The sequence below is a fragment of the Girardinichthys multiradiatus genome, chromosome 14 (genome assembly GCF_021462225.1).
Source record: "Girardinichthys multiradiatus isolate DD_20200921_A chromosome 14, DD_fGirMul_XY1, whole genome shotgun sequence".
In the NCBI taxonomy this organism is placed as follows: Eukaryota; Metazoa; Chordata; class Actinopteri; order Cyprinodontiformes; family Goodeidae; genus Girardinichthys; species Girardinichthys multiradiatus.
The window spans coordinates 5,486,523-5,506,809 of NC_061807.1; the positions used below are offsets into that span (position 1 = coordinate 5,486,523).

Here is a 20,287-nt window from a genome sequence, read left to right on the forward strand (position 1 = left end):
TTTATCATCAGCCTCATATTAAATTATTCAAGATTTGATATTTCATTTAATAATTATTTCATTTGGCATCTCTTGCTTTTTCTGTTATTCAATCTCTACAGACTAATTTTGCATTTTTCCTCCAGGAGAAAAGACACCATCTACTGATTCAATCTATTGAGATACAACTGATTCAAATAATTAAAGAATTAAGTCCTGAAAGACTGGTTTCTGAAAACCCCAAGTTTGGAAAGATTTCATTTTACAGTGTAAAATACAGAAAAACCAGTATTGAAACACAGTAGTGAGGAAAAGAAGAACAGCAGAAAATGTTTAAATGTGTTTAATCAAGTAAAAAGGGGGCGGGGTCAGGGTGCTTCTGTTTCTATGACTGATTTATTTGTAGCTTTAATTAAAGAAAACCTTCATTTGTATGTTAGACAGAAGGAGGAACCAAGCACACATTTATATTTCCAGGAAGAAGGCGGGCTTTATTCTGAGGCCCCAACAGGAAACAAACAGTGGTCAGATGGTGAAGTGGCACCATGATGGAAACATCTCTACAACATCTGCTCTGTAAGTACAAAACCTGTTGTTTAGGCAAAGTAACTTTACTGTCTGCTCTGTTCTAACCTGAGTCAAAGGGTTAGGATGAAAGGTCCGACTGAATTCAGATGAAAGAACTTCTACACATCAAGCAGGAAGAAAAGTTACTTTACTTCCCTCTTTTGTAGCTCTTAGTAACACAGCAGTGGCTTTCAGGCACAGACCTCAGATCTACTGAAAATACTGAAAATGACTGATGTGAAATGACAGAATAATGATGTAGGAGCCGATGAACAAGAGAATAAACTGTGGAAACTCATTTAGATTAAAAGAGCAAAGTCTGAATAAAGTTACTTTTATTTGAGTAAATAAATGCAGATGTAATGAAGATCAGTTTGATGAATAAATGTGTTTTAGGAGGATAAAATGTCTGGGATTGTAAAGTTCTCCTGAACTTTTCTATGTTCAACTGTAACCAATAAGTTTCATTTCTCTTCAGTTTCCTGTTTGCTGGTTTGCTGCATAAATAATGAAGGTTGGTTCACTTCTATCACCATTAAACTCAATTCATAATATTATTATTTAAATTAATGTTTGGAGGAGAAATATAAGATGTAAACAGAAGGATTCTAACTTTTAACCATAAAATTATTTTGACAATAAATAGAAATTAATGTAATTTTACATTCCAGTCCTCCCAGCTGGTCTGACTGTGAGTCCCAGCAGATCTCAGTTCTTTAAAGGAGACTCTGTGTCTCTGAGCTGTGAGGAGGACAACATCTCTGCTGGATGGACTGTGAGGAGAAACACAACCAGAGGAACCAGGACTCAGTGTGGAGATGGATGGGGGAAACCTGATGGTTCTACCTGTACCATCAGCAGCTTGTACCCATTAGACACTGGAGTGTACTGGTGTGAGTCCAGAGAGGGAGCAGCCAGCAGCAGCATCAACCTCACTGTCTCTGGTAAGATCAGACTGTGGAGTTAGTGTTGATGAAGCTGTGTGGAAATGGATGAAATGCTGTAGTTTGTCTCTGTGTTGAGGTGGATCAGTGATCCTGCAGAGTCCTGTCCTCCCTGTGATGGAGGGAGATGACATCACTCTGAGCTGTCAAACAAAGACTTCCTCCAACCTCCAAGCTGCTTTCATTAAAGATGGCTCCCTCATCAGGACTGAGCCTGCAGGTCACATGACCCTCCACCATGTGACCAGCTCTGATGAAGGTCTCTACAAGTGTTTCATCAGTGGTGATGGAGAGTCTCCATCCAGCTGGATCTCTGTCTCAGGTCAGGAAGTAAAATCAGCAGAACCTTCAACTCATGAATAAATATCTGTTCTGTGGTGATAATTTAATAAATATCTTTATTTTAGTGAAACCTTCCACCACTGGACCAACCACATACCTCTCTCCTCCTTCTTCTTCTCCTCCACCTTCTTCTTCTCCTTCCTTCCTTCGACATCTACACTACGTGCTCCTGTCTCTTGCATTGGTCATTATTGTGGTTCTGCTGCTGGTTCTGGTTCTGATGGTGAGACGACATGTTAGGAGAAAGTCTGAAGGTGAGACAGGCTTCTGTATCTACAAGCTAAACTTGTTCTGTGCAACAATTATTACATTTAAACCCATTTTTACTGGTTCTACAGCTACAATCAGAAACATTGTTCTTAATATAAAAACACTGTTAAACAGTAAATTCTGACCCGCTTCATTTCCCTCTAGGTGGTCCAGAAGGTGGAGAGGACAGCATTACTTACGGTGACGTCAACATCTCCCATCATCAGCGACAGAAAACCAAGTCCAACAAAGGTAAGATTGGGTTTATTTTCTGGTTCTGTAGATTTTTTCTGATGTTTTCTTGTTTAATCACTCAGTTGGTGAACAGAAACCAGTCCTCAGAAGCTGGTTGGTTTCTGAGGTTCTGTTGGGTCGGAGCTAAAATAGTAACTGAAGAACTGAAGCTTTGAGTGAACAGGAACATCTGCAGATGATCCAGGTGTTCTAGGAACATCTTCAGGAACTAGATGACAGATAGATCTACTATGTAATGAATATTAGTAGAAACTTCCTCTTTAAACATGGTTGATTTTAAGGAACCTTTTTACCTCTATTCTGAACCCAGTTCTGCTGGTTTCACCTTTTAAACGATGAAGGTTTTCTGGTTTATGATCAGATCTAGATTCTTGTTCTCTAGAGTTTCTATTTCCAGATTGTGATCAGATAATCGATTATTGAGACATTGTTTGGTGGCCATGTTGCTAAGTTGATCCTTGATCTCTTCTCTGAAATCTAATTATTTTACTGAGGTTATCTTGCTGTTCTGGAGACCATGTTGTCTCTAAATGTAGACGTTTATTGATGATGCATTTATTCAGTATCTAATCTCCATCAGTCTGTAGTTGGTTGATATTTCAGCAGATCATAGTTAAAGTTGCGTCCTCTGTGCTGCACGATGTGCTGCAGTTTGTGGTTTTTCTGCTAAATGACTCTAAGAGACTCTGTGATCGTCCAGCTTCCTGTTTCTGTGTTTCAGCTAAATGTGGACCTGCTTATTTTCTATTAACAGTCATATAGAAATGCCAAACACAAGAAGTGAAAAACATACATGTACATTTTATAAAAAGAAAGAAGATAACTTCCCTTTTTTTTATTAAAGTTTCACTAAACTAATCTTTGAGTTTCTAATAGAAGAAAATGTTCATGTTTATATTTCATTTATATTTCATGGGATCCAGAATGTCAGAATATTAAATAAGAGTTAATAACTGTTTAATATCTTCCATTTTTACAACTACTTTGCTCCATTATTTGCTTTATTTCTGCACCATGAGGCCGACGGCACCAAGCGTGTTGGAAGCAACACGTCTGTCAAACCCAGAAGATGAATTTAGAACCTTTTTTTTAGGTTGCAGTTTTTCTCTTTCAGCTTCAAACAGCAGCAGAAGCTGCAGAGTGATCATTATTATTCATTGAACTTACAGAGAACTCCACATCCTTACCTGATGAAGATTTCTTCAAAGATAAATTAATAACGTTTGAGAGGTGGAATAATAAAGTAGGAACACATGAACATGATTCTATCCTCTTCATTTAAAGTAATAAATAAAGAAGAGACTTTGGTTACTGTTGGCTGTGAGCTCCATCACCTCCTCCACCTCCTCATCCTCTCCACTCCACCCTTCTCATTTCTCCTGGTCTCTTGGCCAATCAGTGAACAGCAGTCGAGTCACATGTAGTCCCTACTCAGCCCCGGTCGGACCTGCTCAGTACAGGGTCCAAAAAGAAGGTACCGGTACAGAAAAAACAGGAATGGAAACGTTCTCAAAGCGAAGTGGAGTCGGGCTAAATGGAGCCAGAGGAAAATTAAGATAAGTTTCTTCCACTGTGTCGAAGATTTCTGTGGCTTTAATTTCAAGTCCTCACAACGTACAGACATGAAGTATAATTATATATAACTGTAGAAGAAATAAAAATAAGCGTAACAGAGCAGTAAGTACATGTATGTACAGCATTTATTAAGAAGGACAATAGAAGGCAGGTTGTGCTAATAAGTTTATTTTGTTCCCAGCAGAGCAGCTGACTACTCAGGCTGTAAGGTTTTCATTGTGTTCATCAGAGAGGCATCCTGGGGGAACAAACTGTCTCTGTGGCGGCTGCTTTTTGAAAATAACGCTCTGTAGCGCCGCCCTGGGGGTAAAGGTCAGAAAATAGGTTCAGAAACAACCGACACACCATCCCTATGACTAACCTCTACATCACATTCATGATCATCTTTGGTTATTTTTCTCCGTTCTTTTATCCACGTTTCTGTTTTTCCAGAAATAGACTTGAAATAATTATATTTTTGCTGAAACAAATATTCTTGATCATCATGTTGTTCGTCTTCATGAAGAATCTTCAGAACTGCTTTGTTGGGTTTACTAAACTCTTTAAGAAGTGTTTGAATAATGGTAAATGTTCTTCCATCTGAATGAAACTTTAATAAGTTTCTTACAGACTTTCAGTCTCCTTAGATCTAGCTGTCAACTCTCCAAGCTTGACTTTAAGGCTGCTGATGTTCACTGTGATCAGTGGGGCTCCACACTGAGGGACACTTCAAGACAATTTCAACACAATGTGAAACCACATTTTCTCAGAAATGTGTTATTTTCTACATATTAACAAAATCATCAGATTCCTTAAATGTTCAGTCTAACTTAAACTGAGGTTTAGATGAAGACAGTGTTGATATTTTCTAATAATTTATTACATTGCAGCATTTTAAAAGTGGGGAATGGAGTTTTATTCAGATTTTATTATTTTACAGAACAGTAAGATTATTTAAAATGATTATTAATTCATTTATTCATTTGGAGTTTTTTTATTATATAAGTAGTCTAGAGTATAATTGGACTGGAATGCATCATGGAGTTCAAAATTTCGTCGTTTGTCATAAATATTACATTTTAAACTATAGCAGAGATAATTTATCTACCAATCCAGTGGAACTGCCCCCGTCCTGGATGGTGGTGGTGGTCCCCCTATTGAAAAAGGGGGATCATAAAGTCTGTTCCAACTATAGGGGAGTCACACTCTTAAGCCTCCATGGTAAGGTCTATTTGGGGGTTCTAGAGAGGACGGTCCATCAGATGGTCAAACCTCGGATTCAGGAAGAGCAGTGTAGTTTTTGTCCTGGCCGTGGAACACTGGACCAGCTCTACACCCTCAGCAGGGTCCTGGAGGGTGCATGGGAGTTCGACCAACCGGTCTACATGTGCTTTGTGGACTTGGAGAAGACGTTTGACCGTGTTCCTCTGGGATTCCTGTGGGTGGTTCTCCGGGGTACCAGGCCGTTTGATACCGGCTGTTAGGTCCCTGTACGACCGGTGACAGAGCATTGCTGACAATGAGTTGGACTCGTTTCCAGTGAGGGTTGGACTCCGCCGAGGTTGCCCTTTGTCACCGATTCTGTTCATAACTTTTATGGACAGAATTTCTAGGTGCAGCCAAGGCTTTGAGGGGATCTGTTTTGGTGGCCGTAGGATTGCGTCTCTGCTTTTTGTGGATGATGTGGTCCTATTGGCTTCATCAGCTCGTGATCTACAGCTTTCACTGGAACAGTTCTCAGCCGAGTGTGAAGCAGGCGGGATGAGAATCAGTGCCTCCAAGTCCGAGGCCTTGGTCTTGAGCCGGAAAAGGGCAGAGTGCCTTCTCCGGGTCGGGGGAGAGGTCCTGCCTCAAGTGGAGGAGTTCAAGTATCTTGGGGTCGTGTTCACGGATGAGGGAAAAATGGAGCGGGAAATCTATGGACGGATTAGTGCTGCGTCAGCAGTGATGTACCGGTCTGTCGTGGTGCAGAGAGAGCTGAGTGAAAAAGCGAAGCTCTTGATTTACCGGTGGATCTACGTTCCTACCCTTATCTATGGTCATGAGCTTTGGGTCATGATCGAAAGAACGAGATCATGGATACAAAATGAAATGAGTTTCCACTGCAGGGTGTCTGGGTTCTTCCTTAGAGATAGGGTGAGAAGCTCCATCATCCGGGAGAGACTCATAGTAGAACCGGTGAGAAGCTCCGTCATCTGGGAGGGATTCAGAGTAGAACCGGTGAGAAGCTCCGTCATCTGGGAGAGACTCAGAGTAGAACCGGTGAGAAGCTCCGTCATCCGGGAGAGACTCAGAGTAGAACCGCTGCTCCTCCACGTCAAGAGGAGCTAGTTGAGGTGGTTCAGGCATCAGGTCTGGATGCCTCCTGGACGCCTCCCTGGTGAGGTGTTAAAAAAAACGTTCGTTCGTTCGTCGTCTTCCGCTTATCCAGGACCGGGTCGCGGGGGCAGCAGACTCAGCAGAGACGCCCAGACGTCCCTCTCTCCAGACACCTCCTCCAGTTCCTCCGGGGGGAGCCCAAGGCGTTCCCAGGCCAGCCGAGAGACATAGTCCCTCCAGCGTGTCCTGGGCCGTCCCCTGGGCCTCCTCCCGGTGGGACGTGCCTGGAACACCTCCCGAGGAAGGCGTCCAGGAGGCATCCGGTATAGATGCCCGAGCCACCTCAACTGGCTCCTCTCGATGTGGAGGAGCAGCGGCTCTACTCCGAGCCCCTCCCGGATGGCCGAGCTCCTCACCCTATCTCTAAGGGAGTGCCCGGCCACCCTACAGAGGAAGCTCATTTCAGCCGCTTGTATCCGTGATCTCGTTCTTTCGGTCATGACCCAAAGTTCATGGCCATAGGTGAGGGTAGGAACGTAGACCGACCAGTAAATTGAGAGCTTTGCTTTTCGGCTCAGCTCTCTCTTCACCACAATGGACCGGCACAGCGCCCCCATTACTGTGGCAGCTGCACCGATCCGTCTGTCGATCTCCCGCTCCATTCTTCCCTCACTCGTGAACAAGACCCCGAGATACTTAAACTCCTCCACTTGAGGCAGGAACTCCCCTCCAACCTGAAGAGGACAAGCCACCCTTTTCCGGTCGAGTACCATGGCCTCGGACTTGGAGGAGCTGATCCTCATCCCAGCCGCTTCACAATCGGCTGCGAACCGCCACAGCGCATGCTGTAGGTCTTGGCTAGAGGGGGCCAGCAGGACCACGTCATCCGCAAAAAGAAGAGACGAAATCCACTGGTCCCCAAACCAGACCCCCTCCGGCCCTTGGCTGCGTCTAGAAATCCTGTCCATAAAAGTTATGAACAGGACCGGTGACAAAGGGCAGCCCTGCCGGAGTCCAACATGCACTGGGAACAGGTCCGACTTAGTGCCGGCAATGCGGACCAAACTCCTGCTCCGCTCGTACAGGGACCGGATGGCCCCTAATAAAGGGCCCCCGATTCCATACTCCTGGAGCACCCCCCACAGGGCATCACGAGGGAAACAGTCGAATGCCTTCTCCAGGTCCACAAAACACATGTGAACCGGTTGGGCAAACTCCCATGAACTCTCGAGCACCCTGTAGAGGGTATAGAGCTGGTCCAGTGTTCCACGGCTGGGACGAAAACCACACTGTTCCTCCTGAAGCCGAGGTTCGACTATCGGTCGGACTCTCCTCTCCAATACCCTGGCGTAGGCCTTACCAGGGAGGCTGAGGAGTGTGATCCCCCTGTAGTTGGAACACACCCTCCGGTCCCCCTTCTTATAAAGGGGAACCACCACCCCAGTCTGCCAGTCCAGAGGCACTGTCCCCGACCGCCACGCAATGTTGAAGAGGCGTGTCAACCATGACAGCCCTACAACATCCAGAGACTTGAGGTACTCAGGGCGGATCTCATCCACCCCCGAAGCCTTGCCACCGCGGAGCTTTTTAACCACCTCGGTGACTTCAGCCTGGGTGATGAAAGAGTCCAACCCCGAGTCCCCAGCCTCTGTTTCCACCACGGAATGCGTGATGGCAGGATTGAGGAGATCCTCGAAGTACTCCTTCCACCGCCCGATAATGTCCTCAGTCGAGGTCAGCAGTCTCCCGCCCCCACTATAAACAGTGTTGGCAGAGCACTGCTTCCCCCTCCTGAGGCGTCGGACGGTTTGCCAGAATCGCTTCGAGGCCAACCGGTAGTCCTTCTCCATGGCCTCACCGAACTCTTCCCAGGCCCGAGTTTTTGCCTCTGCCACAGCCCGGGCCGCAGCACGCTTGGCCTCACGGTACCCGTCAGCCGCCTCAGGAGTCCCACAAGCCAACCACAGCCGATAGGACTCCTTCTTCAGCTTAACAGCATCCCTTACTGCCGGTGTCCACCACCGGGTTCTGGGATTGCCGCCACGACAGGCCCCGCAGACCTTACGGCCGCAGCTATGGGCAGCAGCATCGACAATAGATGCAGAGAACATGGTCCACTCTGAGTCTATGTCTCCAACATCCCCCGGGATCTGGTCGAAGCTCTCCCGGAGGTGGGAGTTGAATACATCCCTGGCCGAGGGCTCCGCCAGGCGTTCCCAGCAGACCCTCACTATGCGCTTGGGCCTGCCGAGTCTGTCCGGCTTTCTCCTCCTCCAGCGGATCCAACTCACCACCAGGTGATGATCAGTGGACAGCTCAGCCCCTCTCTTCACCCGAGTGTCCAAAATATGCGGCCGAAGGTCTGATGATACGACAACAAAGTCGATCATCGACCTCCTGCCTAGGGTGTCCTGGTGCCAAGTGCACTGATGGACACCCTTATGTTTGAACATGGTGTTCGTTATGGACAATCCGTGACTAGCGCAGAAGTCCAATAACAAAACACCACTCGGATTCAGATCGGGGAGGCCATTCCTCCCGATCACGCCTCTCCAGGTGTCACTGTCGTTCCCCACGTGGGCGTTGAAGTCCCCCAGCAGAATAATGGAGTCCCCGGGAGGGGCACTATCCAGCACCCCCGACAGGGACGCCAAGAAGGCAGGGTACTCTGCACTACCACTCGGCCCGTAGGCTGAAATGATAGTCAGAGACCTCTCCCCAACCCGAAGGCGCAGGGATACAACCCTCTCATCCACTGGGGTAAACCCCAACACGAGACGGCTGAGCTGGGGGGCAACAAGCAAACCCACACCAGCCCGCCGCCTCTCCCCGTGGGCCACTCCAGAGTAGAAGAGAGTCCAACCCCTCTCAAGGAGATGGGTTCCAGAGCCCACGCTGTGCGTGGAGGCGAGCCCGACTATTTCTAGTCGATATCTCTCGACCTCCCGCACAAGCTCAGACTCCTTCCCCCCCAGCGAGGTGACATTCCACGTCCCTAGAGCCAGCCTAAGCATCCGGGGATCGGGCCGTCGAGGTCTCCACCTTCGTCCGCCACCCAATCCTCTTTGCACCGGTCCCTCACGGTTCCCCCTGCAGGTGGTGGGCCCACTGGGGGATGGCCTCGCGTCTCTCGTTCGGGCTTGGCCCGGCCGGGTCCCGCGAGGAGCAACCCGGCCACCAGGCGCTCTCCGACGAGTCCCGACCCCAGGCCTGGCTCCAGGGTGGGACCCCGGCTCCGCCGTACCGGGCAACGTCACGTGCCTCGATATTGTGTTCTTCATGAGGGGTTCTTGAACCATTCTTTGTCTGACCCATCACCTAGAACCTGTTTGCCATGGGAGACCCTACCAGGGGCATTTAGGCCCCAGACAACATAGCCTCTAGGATCATTTGAGCACTCAAACCCCTCCACCACGTTAAGGTGACGGTTCAATATAGGTCAAAACGTTTTTTGACCTATATTGTTTTTTAAGGGGTTTATCATTCATTTATTTTGAATAAAAATTAGAACAGGTAGTGCACAATGAAAACTTTCTAAATTATACACTATATTTCACTCAGAGGAACTCTATTTTACAGATCTCACTGAAAGTATGAATTAAGTCCCAACTGGCCAAAAATCAATGTTTTTCTCTCCTAAAAAATTATTATGGCCAATATGTCCTGACCAATGAAATGTCATTTCTACCTTAAATGATGAGGTGAATTTCACAGACCTCCCAGAATGCACTCTGTGCACTTATAAAATTGCCAAAATAGCTAGAAATCTAGGTGTTTTCCTCTGCCAAAAATTGATCATGACCTTTTTTCTGACCCATGAAATGTAATTTCTGCCTAAAATAACTTTATTTCATTCAAAGGGATCATATTTTACTGATTTTGCTGAACACAATCCACACTAAAGAGAAGCCCAGTTTGGACAAAATCTGGTATTTCACTTGCCAAAAATTGATCATGACCTTTTTTCTGACCTATGAAATGTAATTTCCGCCTAAAATAACTTTATTTCATTCACTGGGAATATAATTTACTGATCTCGCTACAAACAATCATTCCCACACTGAAAATGGTCCCCAAATGGACCAAATAGGACTATTTCACCTGCCAAAAACAGATCATGGCTTAATCCATGACCCATGGAAAAGGATTTCTGCATAAAATGACTCTGTACAGCTCTGAGAAATTATATTTATCCGATCTTAATGAACACAGCGCTTCCCACATGGACAAATTGGCCCAAAATCTGTTTTTTAGATCATAATCTGACCATAATCTGGACCATAATCTGAGCCTGTGTTAGAATATATTCGCTCCCTAAACCTGATAACCGGTTGTTCCACCCTTGGTGGCAACAGTTGTCATCAACAAGAACTGTTGTTCTTGAGAAGGTTCTCCAGTGTTCCATGTTTCCTCTATTTGTAGATAATTGTTCTCACTGTGGTCCTCTGGAGACCCAACACTTTAGAAATGGATCTGAAGTCCTTCCAGCCTGATGGACGTCAATGACTTGGATTCTCATCTGTTCTTCAGTGTATTTAGATCAGTGCATTGTGTGGGATTTTAAGGTCTTTTCAGCCTACTTCATGTTGTCAGACAGGTTCTTTTTAAGGGATTTCCTGATTTTACAGGTCTAGCATGCAATGAGGTCTGGGTGTGGCCAGTGTTATGCCAGTTCATAATTAAAAAGAACCAGCTCAAAGATGAAAATGAACTAGTTGACGTTCATTTGTTACATTAAGCTACTATCTTTCACAATAAAACCTGTTCCTAACCATTCCCAGCTTCAAATCACTGCCACTCCAAAACTAATCAAATGATTGAACCAATAAAGAATCACAGACAAGAGAAAAATAGTGTTGAAATAGAGAATATATTTCACCCCTTAAATAATGTGATCATAATATGTAGAAAGTGGAAAATTCCAGGTGCAGTCAAGGTATACTGTATGTGCAGAAAAACTTTATTTAGCCGGCAGTTCTGTCTTTGTTAAAGATCTCTTATGTTCACCATTCAGTCGCAGATATTTACCAAGATAGCTCGGATGCTTTAACTCAATGTGGTGCTTCAAATAAGTGAGTGGCGCATCTCGGGCCGCGCGGTGCATTATGGGTAAAGGCAACCAAACCACATGCAATGATGGTAGAAAGTAATGAAGAGAACTTTGATTTAGACCATTTCAAACGCTGGAAAGTTGACAATTTAAAGCATTATGGCAGAAACAGAAGGAAAAACTGGATGCCCTCACATACTCTGCATCCATCTAAAAGCTGCTGTTATTAATGACAAAGAAGGACGAGAGAGATGCTGTCAAAAATGACCATTCCTTGTTGGTAGTCGGAGACAAATTTCTGACCCCTTGAAGGCAACTGACGGATGACTGGACAAAGACCAAGGCCTGAAACTGTGGCCACCTTGCATGTCATCTGATATTGCAGAGTAGTTGCTCAGCAGGGATGAGAAGTTGCTACTCCACCAGCTTCTCAATCACTACAAGGAAGACTGGTGTGGTGTTTGTCTTTATAATTTGGCATCTATCAGCTTGAGGACTTTAGGAGTGGGACGATATACAATAATAATGAAATGTGGAATGAAAATAGGCACAATTAATTGATAGGATCATAGGGTGTAATGTTCCCAGAGCACATGGCTATGCTAACAAGTTAGCTACTGCTAACACCTCGTTGCTAAGCCTTTAGCCTGCATCAATGGACTCTTTCTGAGAAATACGATCAAGACGTTTCTTAGCTCTTACCTCTGTCAGCGTTTTATCCAAGATTAATGTTCTTGAGAGTCTACATTTTAAATCCGTCTGGATCTTTCTTTTCTGTAATATTGTAAAGAGTGAACGGAGGTTTACCACAACATGTCTCCTTGCAATCTTGATTTTTCTGCCACCGTTCAAGCCTATAAAATCCATTAGAGCAGTTAACCATGGCACAATGTGCGCCGGTCTTTGTATGGCAAATAATTAAAGGCTGAAAGTTTTAAAACCAATGCCTGTGAGCCTCATGTTCACGTCCGATACATGTACTTCACACAAATCACAAAGGTGACGTGGTTGGATTAGTAGCCAAAACCTTTGAACTCGATTGGCCCACGCATGCGCAAATGTGTTGAAGTGGATGTGGCTGACGTACGTACTTGTTTGGTAAGACCCAATGGGCACAGTTTGCGCAAAAACCTGAGTTTTCCATTGAAAAGTGATGTTATAATAATAATCATCATCTTTATTGCCCGGGGAGCATTCTGGGGCTAAGGGTCTTGCTCAGGGACCCAAAGTGACAATCTGTGGGATTGGAACCTGGCCCCTTGTGTTCCCTCTGGAAAGCAAACCTCCTGCTCTAACCACTAGGCCACCACTCCCCCGTTTATCAAATGAACGTGAAAGTGAACTGTGCGTGTTGCTCATTCTTACAGTGAGCGCCGATCTCGTTCACGTTCATTATTTGAAATCTGATGAAAATATGAATGTATTCAGTGAACATCGTTCATGCACACACTAGGTGTGGCCTGGAAACATAAACTCTGCTTTCCAATTATGTGTGGCTATAAGCAAAAGCAGAAATCTTTAAGGGTGCCAATACTTTTCCACAGCTCTAAACCATCTTTGATGCAGATCTGACAGCTGAGAGGTTCCTCCATGCTTGGCAGGGTTGGAGCAAAGCGATCAGCCACAGATAAAGAGACTGATCTAAATATGGAAGTTGAGAACAGCTTTTCTAACTAAATGTTGAGAAAACAAGAAAATTAACAAGATTTCTGATGATAAGGAGACACCTGCTGGTAGAAACATGGTATCTGATAAGGAGACACCTGCTGGTAGAAACATGGTATCTGATAAGGAGACACCTGCTGGTAGAAACATGGTATCTGATAAGGAGACACCTGCTGGTAGAAACATGGTATCTGATAAGGAGACACCTGCTGGTAGAAACATGGTATCTGATAAGGAGACACCTGCTGGTAGAAACATGGTATCTGATAAGGAGACACCTGCTGGTAGAAACATGGTATCTGATAAGGAGACACTTGCTGGTAGAAACATGGTATCTGATAAGGAGACACCTGCTGGTAGAAACATGGTATCTGATAAGGAGACACCTGCTGGTAGAAACATGGTATCTGATAAGGAGACACCTGCTGGTAGAAACATGGTATCTGATAAGGAGACACCTGCTGGTAGAAACATGGTATCTGATAAGGAGACACCTGCTGGTAGAAACATGGTATCTGAGTTCATAAAGTGCTTCTTGTCTCCATTTATGTTTAATGATTTATAGTTAATCCTTCTCTGTATTTCTACAGAGCTTTCAGTGGTTACACTAGTTATCTTCTCACGCTGCACCAAAGAGCACTATAGATGGTTTTTCATGTGGTCCCAAACTGTGAGAAGGTAACTGAAGCCTCTTTTAGCTGCTACCAGCAGACTGAAACTGGTCAGGCTGTGGTTTGGTCTTCATAGATGTTGATTCTGTTCAAACCTGAGAAACTGTTTGCTTCTTACTTTGATGTGAATGTGTCTCACTGAGCAACAAAGGTGAGAAGCTTTGTGGTTTCCACTGCTGAGCTTCAGATAAACTCTCCCTGACACTCGTGGTGAAGATGAGGAGAAGCTTGCTGCTGAAGCCCATCTGCTTCAAGGTTTCATGTGTCGTGCTCTCAGTGATGGTGTTCTGCAGACCTTGGTGGTAATGAGTGGTTATTTATGCTACTGTTGCATTTCTAGCATCTGGAACCAGTCTGTCTGTTCTCTTCTGACCACTGAAATCAACCAGACATTCTTCATCCAAACATCTGTGGCTCACTTGAACTTTTCTCTTGTTTGGACCATTTTCAGGACTAGTCGGTGGAGCAGCAGGTAGCACTGTTACCTTGTAGATAGAAGGTCCTTGGTTTAAATCCTGCCCTGGGCTCTTTCTGTATGGAGTTTGCATGTTCTCCTTGTGTATGCATGGGTTCTCTCTGGGTACTCCAGCTTCCTCCCACAGTCTAAAAACATGACTGTTAGTCTGATTGGTGTCTCTAGTTCTCTTTAGGTTTGTTTGTCCAGTGTGTCTCTCTGTTGCCCTGTGATGGACTGACTATCTGTCCAGGTTGTCCCACTTCCTGCCCAATGACCACTGGAGATCAGATCAGGATGCATAATTATTTTAATGATAATATATTAATCATGTTTCTAGTGACAGGGTGCTTTTAAACTGAGTACTTTATGTTTTACACCTTCCACTGGCAGCAACAGTTAGCTTCAGTCAGTTAGCATTAGCAATGCTAACTCTGCTAATGCTGCAAAGAGGCTCTTGTTGAAGCTCTGGAGCTTCAGTTTTATGAAGCTGCAGTAAAATGATTCTGCCTTCAGTAATTTGATCCTTTCTTCTTTGTTGGTCCACAGATCTCAAGCAGCTGTGCTTCACTACTGTTCTGTTCACTGAGATGAAGAAGAAGAAGAAACTTTAATGATGTGACTCCTGGAGCCAGACGGTAAAATGTTGTTGTGAGTAAAACTAGATTCACTGACAAACATTTATTATTATATTCAGATTTATGAAGCTGCTTCATTTTATACATTAGAAACATTATGAAGGTTTGGATTCACAAGAGTCTGATTTCTGCTCCTAATTTTATTAATAAATTCATATATTTGCTGAAAAAACAACATTTGCATCAAAACTAAATGTTCAGGTTGATAAAAGCAACCAACAAATAAAAGACTGAAAATAAACATTTGTGTTAAAAAGAAACAGAAACAAATATGAAGCCAAGAGGAACAATATTTTAGTTTATAAGTTTATATAATAAACCATTAAAATGTTAAAATCAATAAAGAAATAATGAATGTGATGTCATGGTAGAAACTATTACTGGTTTATATGAACCAAACCAAGTAATTAACAAGGCATTCAGTATATTAACAATATATAAATATGAAATATAAATTAATTATTCACATAAAGCACTTTGGTGAGAAACATAAAGAATAACATCAGAGCAATGAATGATCAGAGGAGGAATAGTTAACAGGGTGCAGCAGGTGAATCTGTTGTTAGTAAAGTAAATGTTCTTCTTATTTGTCTTTCTTTGAGTTTATTTTCTTAGTTTGTATTTTTCAGAACTTCCAGCAGAACCAGAAGTGGTCCATTCTTCACTGAGGTCCTCCAGTTCCAGCAGAAATGTCCAGCTGTCAGCTTATCTTCAGCCTGCAGATAAAGATCTACTTCTGCTGAAGATCTGCTTCTTTCTCTGGAAATGAGTTCAGCAAGATGGACACAAAGGTCTCCTGAATGTATTTCAATGTTTCATTATCAGTGTGGTGTTCAATGTTCTCAGTAACTTCAGTTATTTTCTGTTTTCAATGTTTGGTCTGAACTGTTCTAACCACAGCAGCACGATGGTTCCTCTGCAGCTTCAACATGTTTAACCTGCGGTTCTGTAGTTTGTTTCTAACATTTCAGACATGATGTTCCTGTTTGTTTGTGGCTGACCAATGGAAACGATTCTTCAGAGCAGCTTGGAAAGAAATGAAACCAAAACCACAGAATAAAACCTGCAGAAAACCCCTCAGTGTTAAACCAAAGCAGTTAGCTTTAGCTTGTTTTAATGTTTTATCTAGAAATGCTTTGAATGAACAAACCAACAAAATGTCATAAACTGCAGGTTATGTTGATTAATTAAAATAAATTCAGTGTTTGTATATTTATAACAAATAGAGCTACCTGATGGGTCCCAGCTCAGCCATCAGTGGGTTTTACCTCTGATCAATCGACCAACCTGGAGAAGATCTGGAGGTCGTCTCCATTTTAGCTCTAAATGTTAAACAGGAACTGATTCAGTTTTTATTTACTGACAAATTCAAATTCTATGATTCAGTTTAGAACAAGTCCTTTATTTTTATCCTGCTAAACTTTAATTTGCTACAATAACAAATAAACCCCAACAACAAGGTGTTTCTGTTTAATTTGGTTGGAAAATGTATGAAATGTCCCTTTAAAATAAGCAACAATCAATCAATGATCACTTAGAAACAAAATGCTGCCTCCTAAGAAATTATTTAATTGAACTTTTTGTCATGTTTCCTAATTGCATAAAAGTTTAGTGGAAGGAAAATGTCAGCTTTGAGAATGTTTTTACAATAAAGATCTGAAAAGTGCGGCATGCATTTGTGTTCAGTCCTTTTACTCTGAGACCCCTAAATAAAATCTAGACCAAACAACTGCCTTCAGAAATCAGTTTATCAGTAAACAGAGTCCATCTGTGTTAATCTGAGTCCAACTGCAGCGGTTCTGGTTCTGGCCTCACAGGTTTGTTAGACGAGATTATAGAACAACCAGAACCATGAAGACCAGAAAACTGGGTCAGTCATGAGAAATATATCAATATTTGTGGTAATAATGAGACATGAAAGAAGGTTCTGCTGGTTCCTCCTGGTGAAGAACCTAAAAACCTGCAAATTTGTTTTTAGAACCGGACCTCAGTGTGTTTTCTCATTATTGGACCTTTTTCCAATCAAACGGACTCTTCCCTCTTATAAAATGCTGTAAACATTTCAGACGGCATCCAGCCTGGTTTAATGCAGCTCATAGAGTCAATATAACAAACAGGAAACTTCATTTAAATTCTGTTTCTCACCATTTTAACTCCTAAAGTTGATTTAAGGTCATAAAGAGTTCCCAGTTTTACTCTGATTTAAATATTTAGGTTTTTACTCATAGATCCAAACAATAAAATTCTAGTTTAATCAGAACATCAGACATGAAGCTCTGACCCGGGCCTGTTTGACCCACTTTGGTACCACTGGAACATAATACTGGCCTCAGTCTGTAGTGTTGATAAACTATAGTAAAACATTAATAATTAATCAGTCTGAAGGAGGATTTTTATTTCCTAATCAGGAAGTTTTTTTATTGCATAATTTAAAGAAAAATTGAGACATTTTGTTTTTAAGCAAAATTCAGATTTTTTTCAACCAATCAAACTAATAAAAAACATAAAACCAATAAAAACATAGAATATGTTTTCATCCTATGTTGGGCTGTTTGTACCTGTGAGTTTTTAGTCATCAGCAGGTCAGAGGTCAGCGACCCCGATATAAAGTTAGAGGTGGTTGTGTGGTTGTTGCGTCGCCTTGGACTTGAATTCAGGCGCTCAGTTTTATCACACGGTCATGTTGCTGCGTATTTAGGGGGTCTTTAGGGCCTTGAAACATTGGGGGCTTTAGCCAAGAACTCTCCTTTCTCCAGGTCCCTCTTTAAAGGATAATCTATATAGTCTGTATTTACGCATTTCTCCACTACGTTTATCCCTCCCGTGAAGTGAAGCTCTGAAGAAACCTTTTTCACGCCCACCTGCTGAGTGGGCTCACCTCGGTCTCACTGAGGAGAAATTAAACTGGGATCGCAGGATGTAGTCTCTGTGTCGGTCCGGACCAGAAACATCAAGCATCTGCTCGCAAAACAACTTCACACTCGGCCTTCGATATTAGAGGCCCTCGGTTCACCTGAACAGAGAGGAGAAATAATCTCGTCAGGAGGGAGGCTGAGATGACAAACCTGCTGCTGTGAACAGAGACGACTGAGGCAAACAAAGAGCAACAGTTTAGATGAGCAGAAGCAGAACAAAAATCAGCAGCTGGATCAAGCGTAATGATGCAGCTCAACAACCCCTGCGTGCTTCAAGGAGGGCCAGCAGAGGGGATCTGTTCCCTCCACTGGAAATGCATAGTGCCAGGCCAGCTGTGGTTGTCACTGAGCCCACGGAGGATCCACTGTTAGGAGTGGACGACTTCCCCCACACTCCATGGCCCAAGATGCTCCTTTGAATAAATATACAAAATAAAGGAGACAAAGTTAAAAATAAATCAATAAATTAGGGATGGAGAATATGTACACTTGGGATGCATATTTAACACAATTGTCAACCGAGGATACTAAAGTCACACAGTCACAGATCAACTACGCCTCTCATCCTCCTGATCACTCTCTGCTCCTCTATGTTGGAGTTTCTGTCTCTTCTCGCAGCTCTGATAGAGACAAACCTGAAGACACACAGCAGTGCAGAAGCAATCATAACTGCTACCTGTGTGCAGTGCTGTTGCAAATTGCGACTGCCTTTGAGACGCGCAAAGCAATGACCGACAATGAGTTTGCAGCTTTAGTGACGCCGACTGCAGGTATTCAATGAACATATTTGCATCAAGTCCTCCCAGAATTGGACAACTTTGCGCTGAGCCCAGTAGGCTACTGCATAATCATGAAACATGTTAACTGGACAGAAGGTGTTACTTTGTGCTTCTGATCTTATTGCGCATGTTGATAAATGATGCTGCTCTGTTTCGCCCCTGTAGTCCGGTTTTAAGGGGCACAAATGTTTGTTAATCTGGACCAGAGACAGAGAGAGACATGAGTCACAGCCTCTCAACATGCAAGCGTGAAAGTCTGCTGGGACCCGGTGTGGACCGCCCCCCCACCCTGTCCTCTAGTCCGACAGCAATGGTCCCTGTGTCCTGGTGGCTCTAGCTGCTTTGACCCACATGCAGATTTACACCCAGGAGATAGAAGAGGTTTAACAAGTTTATTAAATAAATGATAATGGTGAAGGCTGGAACTAGGAACACGTCTCTGTATGGAAGAAGGGGAAATGGTGAGTCGTAGGTAATTCTCCAGAATTGTGGATGACTTGAGAGTAAAGTGATTTTGCTTACGGATAGGGTCTGAATGATCCGCCAGGGGGAGACAGCTGGGGTCCAGGAGTGCGGTTGGAGATGGGATCTGACCCGGAGGTAAGTGGTTTCTTTTCTTTGTTGTGATTTTGTCCACAGGAGTTCAGAGGAGCAGAATCTCGATGCTGGGGACTGGTGAGTCCAGGTAGGTGGTTTTCTTTACTTTGGTGAGTTTGGCAACAGGTGAATGTTCTTGGAAGAGAAGCAGGGCAGAGGGTGAGCAGAGTTTGTTACAGGTGAGCCTGAGGAGCCTTGGAACCAGACACTGCCAACTGGAAATGACGTCTGAAGAAATCTTCTTGAGAAGAGTGAGTCAGAGTCTCTGATTAGAAGCAGACTGGATACTGGAATCAGGACTTGGAGGTAACCTGAAAAGAGGACACGAAAACGTAAGTAACTCAGATAGTTTACACAGAGAAGAGCTTCGTTTGGCCAGCTAGAGTTTACCACTATAGGTCAACACTCAGGCACTGGAATGTTGGCTCTCTGCGGTCTTTATGCTCCTCAGCTTGATGATGGTAATGGAGAACATCTGTGGCTCAGCTCCTCCTGAGCTCCTGGCACCATCTGGTGACTGAAGTGAGTTAACAGCAGACAAGGAAAACAGAATCTCCCAGAACCCTGAAATATGTGACGTCACATTTAAAGAGTCTGTGAAATAAACTGAATTTCTTCCTGTGTTTGTGGCTTAAAATGTGTTGTGTAAACTTAACTGGTTAATTTTTTACCACATGATGACTTTTCTTTATTAAACAACATTCAGCAGCTGTGTGATTTTACCAGAAAAGGTCCTTGGTGATTTGTTGCATATGTCATAATATGGCAAAAATACAAGAATTTCATCCTTTGGCCTAAAATAAGAAAACAACTGAATCTGATCAAATGCAGCAAAACACTCAAATATCACCATTATTAACTAAAACATTAATCTGATCAAATCACTGGTCTGATCTTCAAAGATCCCATTTAGCAGGTGATAATTTGCGTGTGCTAGAAATAAATTGCACGTGCAATAAGTTGCAGTGTAAAACAGGAGCAAAAGAGGTGCAGACCGCCCTATTTAAATGAGGAAATTAGATGTGCTGCTGGCTGGAACAAGAGGAAAAGCAAACAGATCCTCTGCTGTGTTGCTAGAAATATGCAGGGATTGATCCAGTTCCTGATTTTTTCTTCCTGTTACGTTTGACTCTTGCTTTTCTGGACTTTTACACTTAGTTAACTTTTGTTGTCATCACCTGATGAGATTATTTCTCTTATCTTGCTCGACGTAACTCGCAACAAATTGGCCAATCAATATTAACAATATAACAGACAAACTTGTCTGTTAATTAATTTATTACAGGTTTGCCTCCCTTGATCTTTTAAT

General features: G+C 43.5%; 1 protein-coding gene and 1 long non-coding RNA gene across 6 annotated transcripts; one reads left to right on the forward strand and one right to left on the reverse strand.

Annotated features, from left to right (window-relative positions):
* Positions 1–423: 423 nt before the first annotated feature.
* Positions 424–16,353, forward strand: LOC124881315 (advanced glycosylation end product-specific receptor-like). Of its 4 annotated transcripts, none has more exons than XM_047386875.1 (8): positions 424–555; positions 1,025–1,060; positions 1,218–1,490; positions 1,570–1,812; positions 1,898–2,086; positions 2,247–2,333; positions 14,599–14,687; positions 15,303–16,353. In XM_047386875.1, the coding sequence occupies exons 1-7, from the start codon at positions 525–527 to the stop codon at positions 14,661–14,663; spliced, it is 924 nt and encodes a 307-aa protein (XP_047242831.1). In that variant the 5' UTR covers positions 424–524; the 3' UTR covers positions 14,664–14,687; positions 15,303–16,353. The 4 variants fall into 4 exon arrangements, with proteins under 4 accessions (XP_047242831.1, XP_047242830.1, XP_047242829.1 ...); XM_047386874.1 differs by having other exon boundaries at positions 15,317–16,353; XM_047386873.1 differs by having other exon boundaries at positions 425–555; positions 14,599–14,700.
* On the reverse strand, positions 15,765–20,224 carry LOC124881330. 2 transcript variants are annotated; one of them, XR_007041614.1, is made up of 3 exons: positions 19,369–19,855; positions 17,246–19,289; positions 15,765–16,009 (listed from the first exon to the last, which is right to left on the reverse strand). It is a non-coding gene; the product is annotated as an uncharacterized LOC124881330 (long non-coding RNA). The 2 variants fall into 2 exon arrangements; XR_007041613.1 differs by lacking the exon at positions 15,765–16,009 and having other exon boundaries at positions 17,073–19,289; positions 19,369–20,224.
* Positions 20,225–20,287: the final 63 nt, after the last annotated feature.